Consider the following 12,630-nt stretch of genomic DNA (forward strand, 5'->3'; position numbering starts at 1 on the left):
ATGCTCCCGGCTGTTGAGGCTGCCAAAATCTACCACACCAACTACGTGCGTAACGCCCGGGCCGTGGGGGTGCTGTGGCAGGTGTTCACCATCACCTTTGCCGTCATCACCGTGGTGGTGTTCATACAGCCCTACTGGATCGGGGACAGCGTGCACACGCCGCAGGCCGGATACTTTGGCCTCTTCCACTACTGCATTGGCAACGCGCTCACCTCGGAGCTCACCTGCAAAGGGAGCGCGATGGACTTCGGCTCCATCCCGTCCGGTGCCTTCAAGACCGCCATGTTCTTCGTGGGGATCTCCATGCTACTGGTGGTGGGCAGCATCGTCTGCTTCAGCCTCTTCTTCTTCTGCAACGCAGGGAGCGTCTACAAGATCTGCGCCTGGATGCAGCTGGCCTCCAGTGAGCCCCGTGCACGGTTTGGTTAACGTTTGTGTAGCACATGGAAGGTCCTATTAAAAAGAGCTGGAGTTTTGTATGATTCACATAAAAACATACTTCTGTTTTTCTCTCATATAGCCTCTTGAATGAGATTTTGAATTGTGCATTACGATCCTAATGTTCTTTCAAATATGCCTATAAGATACAACATGTCATAGACAAGCAGAATGCATTACAAAAAATGTGAAAAAACCTAAATGTATTCTTACAAAGTATAGCTCCAAAAGATGGCATCTGTGTATATTGAGTTTCTTTATGTCTGCACACAAGGTATGCCACCCTAATAACAATTAACCTTAGCCATTATTCCTACTTTACCCCCAAAGAAAGGACCCAACCAAATGTCAGTTTCTGATTTCAATGAGCTGTTTATCTTTTAAACAAGTCTTTAAGTACTCCTCAGACAAGTAGGAAATGCTATACTGTAGAAATACGTTGTCACATGTCAAAGTATTGTATTCAAATGTTTACATCACCAGTTAATGGGATTGTAAAACACAGGTCCGACATCTCCAGCCATGAAGTAAAAGTATCTAAAGTTGTTACATGTTGTGGAGTAAAAGTTCAATACATTTCCTCTGAAATCTGGTGGAGTTGAAGTTTAAAGCAGCATGAAAGTGAATAACTTGAGTCAATGTGTTTTCGTTAATTAACACCACCGAACAGAAAGACAAGAAAACGCTCATGCAAAATCCATATAGATTTAGATATTTGTTTTGTAATATGTGAGTGGAATATTATTTAAGCTTGGGTACAACATCCAGCAAACCCATTTCAGTAGTTCCCTTTAACACACGCTGCTCACAGAGGAAAGTGAAACACGATTCTGTTTCTGAAACATGAAGCAGCTTGTGAACAGATGTAGCTGTAAGTGAAAGGAAAAGCCTGTAATGAAATAATGAGATTAACCTCGAGGTGTGCCGTTACACTTTCTCCTCTCCCTCTGTGTGTGTGCGTCTGTCTTGTAGGGAACAGACTTGATAAAGTGAGTTTGACAACTTTGTGGAGGCGAAAGTGTGTGTGAGGCTCAGAAAGTGAAAGTGTGTCTCGTCACCTGATAGTTTACGTGACTGCTGTGGTGGGATGGCACGAGGGCGGCTGTCTTTCTGCAGAGTCAATAATGGATGAACAAGGTCAATCTCTGGATTTGAGATGCTCGGGTGTTGCTAGGCAACTCACCTGCATGTGCGAATGTGTGTCTTTATGTGGGCGGCTGAATGAGTGAATAATTTATTTCATTTTCTTTCTGGTTGTGTTGGTATTGCATTTTTAAATGGTGGTTGGTTATATTGATGATGAACAGCAGAAATATTGAACCAGTTAACGTTGAATATAAACATCAAACTAAATTCTTGTTGTGCAGAAATATTCAGATCCTTTTCTTAAGTGGAAGTTAAAATAGGCCTACCACCCTGTGATAATAATCTTCCATTGAAAATTGCATTTATTAAAAGTCTGTAATATTATCTGGTAAATATGTTTAAATGAAACTTTTAAAGAACTTAAAGCAGTTGTACTATTTAATAATATGTAATTAGATCAAAATGCATCAAGCATGTTTAAGAGCATTTCTTGTTGTGATCATTTATATTATGTATTAATCTCAGTGGAACTTTCTGAATGTTTAGGTTTGTAAAACCAAGCGTTCTAATCTCAAAAAGTATTACAACTTCAATTTCAATTATTAGAAGGAAGAGCAGCACGTGTCTGTAAAAGCTGGAACAATGACGTATTTAGTGTATTTACACAAAAAATGACTAACAGAAAAAAATTGTTTCAGCTCAACTTGTAGTTACTGTTGAGAAGTTAAGCCTTTTTATATGTTTGCATGCAAAACACTTGATTTGTAAAGTGAGAAGTAACTAAAGCCTCCAAATACATGTTGTGCAGTTAAAGTGCAACTTTTCCCTTTGAAATGTAATGGACATGTATAAAATGTATTGAAAAGAAAGTACTTAAGTAAAAGTACTTTTTGCATTTTTTCTACAGGTTTACCATATCAAAATCCTTGTGCGATTGAATAAACAAACAGCTAAAAGTACCTGCTTTTTAACTGGATCTCATCACCCCTCTGTCTAAGGCACGTGCATGGTGATTGGCTGCATGATTTATCCTGACGGCTGGGACTCGGAAGCGGTGAAGCGCATGTGTGGCCAGCGGACCGACAAATACACTCTGGGCAACTGCACGGTGCGCTGGGCCTACATCCTGGCCATCATCAGCATCATGGACTCCCTCATCCTCTCCTTCCTGGCCTTCAGCCTGGGCAGCCGGCAGGACAAGCTGCTGCCAGAGGACTTCCAGGTGGAGGGGAAAGGTACCAGAGTGTGGGGGGGGGGGGGGGGGAGGAGGACAGGCTGGAGGAGGGTATTAGGGTGGATGTTAAAAGAAGAGAGGGGGTTCCAATGGAGAGGACATTATGTAAAATGAAGGAAAACGGTTGGATGAATGTTAAATGTTTCAGAGGGATGGTCGTAAGAGTTGAAGCAGAGACTAAAAGTTCAGACATAACTATCTCAACAACTATTGAGTGGATTGCCATAAAGTTTTATAAAGACATGCATGGCTTTAATGAATCATACTAATCCTCAGACTCAAGCATGTCAAAGTGTTCACTTTTTCAGGGAAACACCTCAACATGTGCTTGATGGGTTACTTTCCCTCCAGCACAAGCTTAAGGTAGACATTTTACTTTTTTTATTAAATGATCTCAACAACTATTGGAAGGACTACTGTGAAATATGGTACATTCATGTTCCCTAGAGGATGACCTGTAATGTTTAACATCCACTGTCATTTCACCTCGCATCATCAGATCAAACGTCGTTTTTTTCCAGTTCTAATGATATGGCAAACAGTGCCCTACTTTTTGTTGAGTGCTGCTAACGGCTAATAGCTAACCATGCTTGCTCTTCATAGGTGTTTTTGTTCAATCGAGTATGCCGACACAAATCTATACTAGTGTCTGACAGATGCAATACATCTCCTTTTCTAATGTTTTCTCTTAACTATAGATAACTTCATTTCTCTCAACTTCAGATAATGCCTAGGCGCCCTGTGGACACCGGAGGGAAGAGATGGACAAGACTTTATGAGGAGAACTACGGACCCGAGATTCACACGTACTGCAAGGCTTCAGTACAGTTCATTACAAGCTTTAAATAACTCGCCATAAAACGTTCACCCTGTCCTTGACATTGTGACATCTTATTAACAGACTTTGAAAACATGCGAGGAGTCACTGTCCACCTCATGACTTCATGTCTTGTTAGCTGATTGCTACTGTATTTCTAGACTAAAACAAGGGAGTTAGTGATGTGGACTTTTTGATACAGCTCCTTTTTACTTTGGAGAGAATAGTCATACATTTTATACAAAATCTTACAACCGACACCATTCAAATTAAACATGTTCATCATTTGACATGCAAACTAATAACTGCGGCGTATTTAAAGAACCATTGGGAGTTATTTATTGCCACCTTGTGCTAAGAGTGCATGGTCAAGTCCAATAGAAATATGCTAATGTTTTAGTCCTATTGGTAATGGTGCACTTCAGCCGCTTGTGGCAGAAATTGGTGTTACAGCAACACGCTAAAAGTATCCATCACAAAATCACCTGTTCACACCGCTTTGACATATGAAGAGCAACATAAGGAAACTCATACTTTCTGTACCAAACTGTTCCTGTACATTAGGCTGGACATCCTAATAAAATACTCTCCTAACTGTTCTCTAAGTAAACTTGGATCATGGATCTGTTATTGCTTTACTGTATGGTCCCCCATTAGATTCATAATGACGTGTGTTAATACAGACTTTACGGGGATGTATGTCCTTGTATGTTTATGTGTTTCAGAGAACAGGAACACTGCAGTGGTGAATCATGAAGATAAAAGCTAGTTAATTTTGAAAAATGTTTATTAATATTACCTACAGAAAATGAACAAAAGAAGAGCCGAGTCATGGACAGAAGTAGGAGACTTTGTAGAAAAACAAGCAAACATGGTCTTAAGAAGCTTCAAAGCATTATTACACCATTAGTTTTTATTACAATCTACTGTTTTCAAATCAAACACCTCCATGTGCGGCTGAAACACTAAAAACAAAGCTTTCGTTCCTCGAGACATTTTCAAAAAGTGTAAAAGAAATAGTTGAACTCTTTAGTTTGCGTCTTTAATATACAGAGCCGAGAGGGAGAGACTAAAGGAAGACTCTTTGGTGCACTGCACATGTAGTTTGATTTGACCGTAAAGTGGGGAATATTATATTAAGCCTTTCTTAACAGGCAAAATATGGAGGTATAAAAAGAGCATGAAGGTGTCGTCTTGTGCATGATGTAGGAATGGAATCTGGAGGTTTTTCCATGCTATTTTGTATACAAGTGTTTTTTAAGACAACATAAGATAAGGATTTAAACGAAACACTTAAAATATCTGAAATTACACAGTTTGGAGTTCCTGAAAAATAGTGAGATTTTTGACGAATATCTTCAGAGCCTGAAATGTAATGTAGTCTTGCCTCTGTATAAATGTATAAAAGTTGTATTTTAACATAGCTAACTTAACAGTGCTAAGAACTCTACTAGTCTCTCATATTGGCCATTAGCGTTACGCACTGATCAGTTCTGAGCACAGCTAACACGACGACATGTCATTAGTCGGACTCATCTCTCTCCGTTTGACAAAATAAAACAGTATGTGGTTTTGAGGGCAATGTTAACATCGTGTCGCCTTCTGCATTTGTAAAAGAGCAACCTCATTCTAAATGACACAGTTTGTTATCTATAGCTAAAAATGCAGAGAATATTATGCTGCAGAAAAGAGAGCTGGAGTCAAGGAAGAAAAAGAGCAAGGCTGATAAGTCCTTTACAGCCAGTAATGAAAAAGAGCCATAAATATAGGAAGAGGACCAGGATCTCATTCTATCACCAGTGTAATCCAAAAGAGGATAAAGACTCCGCTCTTTTTATTGTGTTTTTGAAAGTGTGTTTGGGAGAGGAGGATGCTGGCACAATGCAGTCACATGACTGTACGGTTCCCAGCCCCGGGGTCTTCAGACCTGATGTCTCCTGTGGTTCAGCGGGCCTCTAGCATGTGAGCCAGGCGTGGGCGAGGCACTGGGCCGCCGTGGCCCTCCTCTCCGGCACCAGGTCCAGCATGGGCAGCAGGAAGCTGCTGAAGGTGTGCGCCTCGTCTTTGGACCACTCGTACTTCTCTACCAACACCTCCATTAAACCCCACGGCTTCAGCTTGGTGATGTGCCGCAGGTCGCCTGGGAGGAACATATCACATTTTGACATCGGACTGCAGAAAAGCCATAAGTGATGAATTCTATTTATGCGTCTATATAGGTTTTATTTTTAGGAATATCCTACTTAGCCTTTTAAAATGGTAAATATGATATGTATTATATAAATGTTGTGAAAGTGTTATTGGTTGGCATGAATCCACTACAGCACCTCCATGAACTGGAAATAGCTGGACCCTAATTTGCACGTTCTGCCCTCTCACTGAGCAGATGGCTGTTTGGAAATATGACCTTTTGCACCAGATACCTGAGCATATTTGAAGGGTTAACTGGATTTAGTGCGAGCAGACAGCTGGTGGCAGAGCGGGCGTGTTTACCTTTCTTGGTGAAAAACTCCTTGGAGTATTTGCCCGCTAAGATCAGCTTCCTGGGAACTTTACCGAGCAGCTCGATGATGAGCGCTATGTGATCTACAGGGAGGAAGAGGAACACACACACTGATGATTGAGCACCAAGGGAAACAGACCGGATGTTTTAGACTCTGTAGAGTTTACACTATTAAAGGCTACAACTTCCCATGAGAACCAGGCATTAACTCATTTCAGCACGTCTCCTCTATTGGAATAATGCTCTAGTTAAAGCCTGATATCGGACACACACTGACCTTCATCTCGCGAGTAGTCTTCTCCAGAGTGGGGCTCAAACAGGTAATCTCCAGTCGCCAGCTCAAAGGCCTGAGGATTAAAAACACACGTATATGAACTCACTAACATTTAGATGGTTTGGTCACTCAGGTCAAGACCCTGGTTCCCTTACTATAGCTTATTGTTTAACTTTGTCTTAGAATCAGAAACAGGTTTATTACCAGGTAGGTTAACACATACGAGGAATTTGACTTGGTGTTGTGGCGCATACATAAAAATAAAACAAATTAAAAACAGATAGAAAACAATTTGAAGAAATGTATAACATTAAAAAATATAATACCAAATAGCAGTATTTAGATTGAAATCGTAGAATTGGAATAAAATAAATGCACAAATGAAAAACAAAATGATTGTAAACATTGTGTGCATTAATGTAATGCATCGAGTTAGTGTCCATTGGTTCAGCCACCTGATAATGCATTCCATTTATGGTGAACATGTTTTTATTTTTCCTTCGGGTAACTTTATATATATGCAATCTAACACAATGTAAATACATTGTGATATTAGTTACGGAACATTAATGTTTTCCTTTTGGCTAAAAAAGTATTTCAGTAGATAAGATGCCGTTGGGAAAAATGTAAATGTGTTTACTTGTGGTCAAAACAAGTCGGAAAACAAACACAATCCTGACCAAAAACAATAACATGCTGGATGATACCAATGTGATTTGAAGACAAATAAATACATTGATAACTCTAGATGTATAGTGTGAGAGAGAGAGAGAGAGAGAGAGAGAGAGAGAGAGAGAGAGAGAGAGAGAGAGAGAGAGAGAGAGAGAGAGAGAGAGAGAGAGAGAGAGAGAGAGAGAGAGAGAGAGAGAGAGAGAGAGAGAGAGAGAGAGAGAGAGAGAGAGAGAGAGTTACCATGCAGGCTGTGCTCCAGATGTCTGCTGGTGTGCTGTAGCCAGCTCCCGTCAGCACCTCCAGAGAGCGATACTGCCGTGTCTGGATGTCATCGGTGAAATGTTTGTGCTGCGAGAGAGGAGGAGAGGAGTCGTGAATGCTGATGCACACCACCCTAATTGTGCTGGTGTTTACAAAGCTTTAAAGAGAGCGCTGTTCAGAGTCCTTTATTGACAAGTACAAAGCGCTAATGTAGATTTGTACTCACCACCCAGCAGGCGTTGCCGAGGTCAGCGATCTTCACCTGCAGCTTGTCAGAGTTAAGAGGGTCCAGGGGGTTTACTAACATATTGCCTGATGATCCTGTTAAAGAGAGGAGAGGGAGACAGGGAGAGGAGGTGAGGGTTGGGAAGCAGGAGGGAAACAAATGGCAGAGTAATGAAGACACATGGGAAACAACCAAGGAAAGTGCAGTCTTTCCAACAATTGGGAGTCAAAGTCCACTGTTTTCATTGTGTCGACTGAGGCTGCTACTGGAAGGTTCTTAGTTTGCAGAGGCAGGGTTATTATGGATTCCATTACAGAGCTACCCATGGAGCTGCTGAGCCAATGGGCCAGGATGATACATATGTATTAACCCTACCATCACAACACATTTCTGTAAATGCTTAATCTTACTAGAAAACAGTACAACCCACACTTAGTGAGCTACTCCAGCTAAACCTGATCATTCTCATTGTATTGCTTTCATGTGAATAATAAGTCCAATTCTGGTTCATACTGAAGTGCATGTGCTGTAAAATGTGATATCAGTGTGACAATGTATTATGAATAAACCATGCTGTATAAATGTAATGTACATTAGATATGTGATATCATATGCAGAAATGACTATGAAAACTCAAACAAGTTTCCTATGGCTTTATTTACATTCTAGAAAAATACACACAATAAATATGTTCTGTATCTTATACAGACAAAGTTAAATAGTCAAAGGTTAACTAACCATCCTGGCTGTCTTCGTCTTCCTCCACTCTTTTGGTGTCCTCCCCCTGAGTGTCCATCTCCTCCTCCTTCTTCTCCTTCAGCTCCACGGTAACGGAGTCGGGGCTGAGGGAGGCGGGCTGCTCCTGGTCGGGACCCTCGGCTGAGCCGTTACAGGTCTGATGCTCCTCTTTGTTACTTAATGTGTCCGGGGTCTCTGTGCTCCTTTCTGATTGGTTAGCATTCTGTTGGTCCTCCTGCTCCTTCGCCTGCTCGGTCCCTTGCTCCTCCACACTGGCTTCGCTCTCTGCTGCCGAGGCGTGGCCGTTACAGTTCACCTCCATCCCGCTCTCCTCCTTGGTCGCATTGTCTCTCCTCTCATTTACGTTTGGCATCTGCTGGGGATGTTCCTCGGGAGTGGGGTCTGTGGGGAAGAGACAGTGGGGGTTATTTGACTCTTGATATTCCTGATTCTAAAAACAACAACATTCATTCATTTATTAGAATTGGTAGAAGTGTTTTTGTTAGGAAGTTAAACGGATCACAATTTCCTGTCTTAAAGAGCCTGTGACACGATTTCCCCCATCATCCAAACCCATCAATTTGAGTAAATATTGTCCCCTTGAAAACTGTTACTGAACTGATTTTGGATATTTGTACTTTGATAACCATTAATCTGCCCTTCAATGTTGACCATTTTCTGGATCCTCTCGGGGATTCTTCAAGTCCCGCCAAATGATGTGTGACGTCATCGCGGGCACAGCGCTCCAGCTGCACCGTTCAGGATCCCAGCATCTGCATGTAAACGCACGATGGCGCACACAGCAGCAAGCTCAGACAACGATGACAGTTTAATTTTGAACGTGTCTGAGAGCTCATATGAGGCTGAAGGATCGGTTTATGCTGTATCTGTTAGAAGTTTAGGAATTAGGTGCGTCAATATGGGCGATCATACGGTCATGTAGCCAGTGGTGGACTGGGACTAAAAATCATCCCGGGACTCTCGACCGGCCCACTTCGGTACCGGTCCATCGGGATTCGTCCCGATGGAAGGTCAGCCACTGCACCCAGCCCAGCCCACGTAAAGTGTCCACGGGGGGAGCCTCGCTGCGGGGAAACGGTGGACCTAGTCACCCGATCGGAGTGGGAATAATAATAATAATAATCCGTGCATTTTATCCATTAATTTCCCCAACATTGTGGTAAAAAAACACAGGTTTAATCCACGTCGGTGTACTACTACTACAAAAAGCATCGGTTTGTTTTTCTCATCAGGAAATGCAGACCGGCTCAAACAAACGATTTTTAAATCATCATCCTCACGATCATTTCATGTGTCATATCTTCGCCGAGTTGACATGAAAGCACTAATAAATGTAGTTTCATCCACTTGAGTTTACAACTACAAACATAATCGATTTGTTTTTATATCAAATCCGACGGGAGGAAATTCAGCAGCTCTCACTACCGATTTGTAATCCTAATTTAATCATCATCTTCACCACGATCATTTATGTTTATGTTCGCCGAATTGACATGAAAGCACTGACAAATATGAATATACTGTAGTCAACTTCATTAAAACGTTATTAACGTGCCTAAACTCAGTAATTCACCATTGCTACGCATGACAACACACTTTGTCCGTGTTTGGCTCTCTCGCCGCACAGTGAAGCGTTCCCGCATTGACGTCACTTCCGGCTTCCCCCAAAACCTCAAAATGAGTTGAAGGAATTTCCCCGCGATGTTCGAATTATTGATAATTACCGGAACGGTATCGCACCTTCTTTTTTAAACTCACGGTTCGAGATGTGTAGTAGCCCAATATTCCATTGCACAACAGTTGTTGGGAGGCTGTCACAGGCTCTTTAAGAGGTACTTTATAATCCTCTCCTTCAAACAACTTTATCGGTTGAAGTTCCTTACAAAAAATTACTTTGACAACATTTGAACACATCATGATAACGTTAAATAATCTACCATTGCCCGATATGAAATGTTTCTGTGTAGAAGTATCAAACGTTTGTTCACCGCCCTCATCTCTTGTTGACAATGAAGACATTTGAGGGAAGAAACAGGGTGCACGGATATTGAGTTCACTGCATCACATTTCTATTGTCACGACATCCTTACCTGAGTGGACATGGTTAGCGATGTCCTGCAGCGTGGCAGACATGGAGAGGGTGGCTGTGGAAGTCGTGTCTTCAGTGGCCTCTGTCGTCGCCTCTGTCGTCGTCGTCGTCTCCTCATCCTCCTCCTCCTCCTCCTCTTCTCCTTCAGCCCCGCCTCCCTCCATCTCCTGGATCCTCTTCTCCAGAATCTCTGCCTGCTTCCGCTGCTTCTTCTTCATCTTCTTCTTTTTGTTTTTGGACATTTTGGCAACCTTGGGAAAGTAAACATAGGATGAGGGAAAGTCTAAATGTGTATTCTGACTTGATCCTAAGTGTATTTAGCAAAAGAAAACACAACTTACTGGTTTGGGTGCGGGGGCTGTACTCACTGTAGGGAACAGGGAACATCAGAGGAGTACGTTAGTGACTGACACATGGCATCTCTATAATTAGTTTTCTATTCAGGGGCTGAGTTGATTCACACCGTGCTGTACTAATAGTCTGCGGCGGCACCCGGCTCAGCAGGAGTCTCATTTCCATAACCAATCAAGCGCTGACTCATACCGACACACGGCTAAGCGTTTCACTTGTATTAGAAACTTCCACTTGCTTTAAGGCACAGAGCATATGCACACTTTTGGACAGTTTGTGCCTCTTGACAATACAATCTTAAAAGTAGGGTAACAGATTATCACAATTATCGTGTGAACCAATAGGGTAATAAACATATCATCATTGTAGCTGCTGATACATCTCAACAGCACTCCCCTGTTGTCAGTAACATGCTGATCAAACCACAAAAGTTGCTTAGTGCAGTGCAGAGGGGAAGAGAGACTCTGACCTGCAGAGCCTGAGGGGGGGGCAGCACCAGTCTTCTGCCACTGCGTAGCTTCAGCAGCCATTTTCTTGATGTAGGGCTCGTTGACAGTCAGCAGAATGTTCTCTGGTTTGATGTCTGTGTGGATGATCTTACACTTGGTGTGGAGGTAGTCTAATCCCTGAAGAACCTGCGGGGCAGAAAAGTCAGAGTGTCACAATGATGGATGTTCACAGAAGGCGAGTACTGGCTTCTGAAGATACATAATTCTCCATCCATTAGGAGCTGACATTGCACTTAAACCAAAAACAAACAAAACAAATGTATCCCATAAGTGATATTTAAAAAATCTAATTGTTTCTTGTGTAGATGTACAGTACCTGTCTTATGATGCTTTTAACACAGGGTAGGGGCAGGCCTTGGTAATTAGACTTGATGATCCACTTAAGTAGGTGATAACCCAGAACCTCAAATACCATGCACACATCTGAAGAAGCACCAGGTTAAGGACAAACAGAACATGACTTCTCAAATGAATTTCAATCCCCGGTGTACATAAGCCTATAACGTTTACATATTTTCAGGTTCCACCGGCTGAATAATCATCAGTATATAACACAAATATGAAGTTCCCAGAGGATGTCTGGGCATGTTGCCCGCGTGCACAGCTGTAGACGGGCGGCGTGGGAGAGACAGGGAGGGGGCTAGTGTTGCTGCATTGGGACTGAGGCGCTTAAAGACGTGTTAAAGCGCACAGCTAACTGGACGTCTATGGACGACAAACAGCCTGGCATTACTGTATGTGAGGCTTGCTGGAGATTTGAGACTGCCAAATGACTGTCACTCAAATTGAATCTGGTCACTGCCGTTTGCTTTCAAACCTAATAATTCTGGTTGAGATAGGTTGACCGTTTTTAAGGTAATGCACACAAATGTGGCCTTAAAGCACAAAGTAGTCTATTCAGATCATTTTCTATGTGTTGTATTCGGCCCGGGCCCTTCGGTTCGGTACACGTGTGTACCGAAGTGTACCGAACGAATATAACGTTAAACGTAAAACATTGAGAGCGTGAACAACTTTTTGGAAGTAATCTCAGGTGCAGCGTCACAGCATTCAGAGTAATTTGCTCACATTGGGTTCAACGCGTCATAGAGCGACCAAGTCATTTCATTGGACGAGAGGCATGCTATGAGAGCTGGTCACAGGGATGCGTTAAAATGTAGTCAGTAATTTGAGGAACTGGCGAAATGGCGAACGCAGATAAAGTTGAGCTCGAAAATCCTCCAGCATCATTGAAGTCTCAGGTTTGGCAACATTTTGGTTTTGCAGTTACGTACAAGGATGACGGACAAAGACAGGTGGACCGAACCAAAGCTGTTTGTCGGCATTGTTCAATTAAAATTGGTTACGCGGCTGACAATACATGAAACTTGCACACACATTTGAAAAGGCATCACCCGAACGTGAATATCAC

The 12,630-nt window shown here is 42.3% G+C and overlaps 2 protein-coding genes across 3 annotated transcripts in view; one reads left to right on the plus strand and one right to left on the minus strand.

The window, feature by feature from the left end:
- lhfpl5a (LHFPL tetraspan subfamily member 5a) lies at positions 1-4,899 on the plus strand (the record flags this gene model as incomplete). Its single annotated transcript, XM_079681336.1, has 3 exons — positions 1-403; positions 2,523-2,759; positions 3,482-4,899. The coding sequence occupies 3 exons, from the start codon at positions 1-3 to the stop codon at positions 3,490-3,492; spliced, it is 651 nt and encodes a 216-aa protein (XP_079537462.1). The 3' UTR covers positions 3,493-4,899.
- Positions 4,345-12,630, minus strand: part of srpk1b (SRSF protein kinase 1b) — a 26,875-nt gene continuing 18,589 nt past the window's right edge. For both annotated transcript variants that reach the window (XM_079681319.1, XM_079681320.1), the window contains exons 7-16: positions 11,536-11,642; positions 11,180-11,345; positions 10,701-10,726; positions 10,361-10,610; positions 8,250-8,651; positions 7,512-7,606; positions 7,265-7,372; positions 6,356-6,425; positions 6,069-6,161; positions 4,345-5,715 (exon numbers count right to left, since the gene is read on the minus strand). In XM_079681319.1, coding sequence (XP_079537445.1) covers positions 5,531-5,715; positions 6,069-6,161; positions 6,356-6,425; positions 7,265-7,372; positions 7,512-7,606; positions 8,250-8,651; positions 10,361-10,610; positions 10,701-10,726; positions 11,180-11,345; positions 11,536-11,642 — 1,502 coding nt within the window. In that variant the 3' untranslated portion in view covers positions 4,345-5,530. The remainder of the gene's footprint in view (positions 5,716-6,068; positions 6,162-6,355; positions 6,426-7,264; positions 7,373-7,511; positions 7,607-8,249; positions 8,652-10,360; positions 10,611-10,700; positions 10,727-11,179; positions 11,346-11,535; positions 11,643-12,630) is intronic.

Source organism: Notothenia rossii (assembly GCF_949606895.1).
Source record: "Notothenia rossii genome assembly, chromosome: 5".
Taxonomy (NCBI): domain Eukaryota; kingdom Metazoa; phylum Chordata; class Actinopteri; order Perciformes; family Nototheniidae; genus Notothenia; species Notothenia rossii.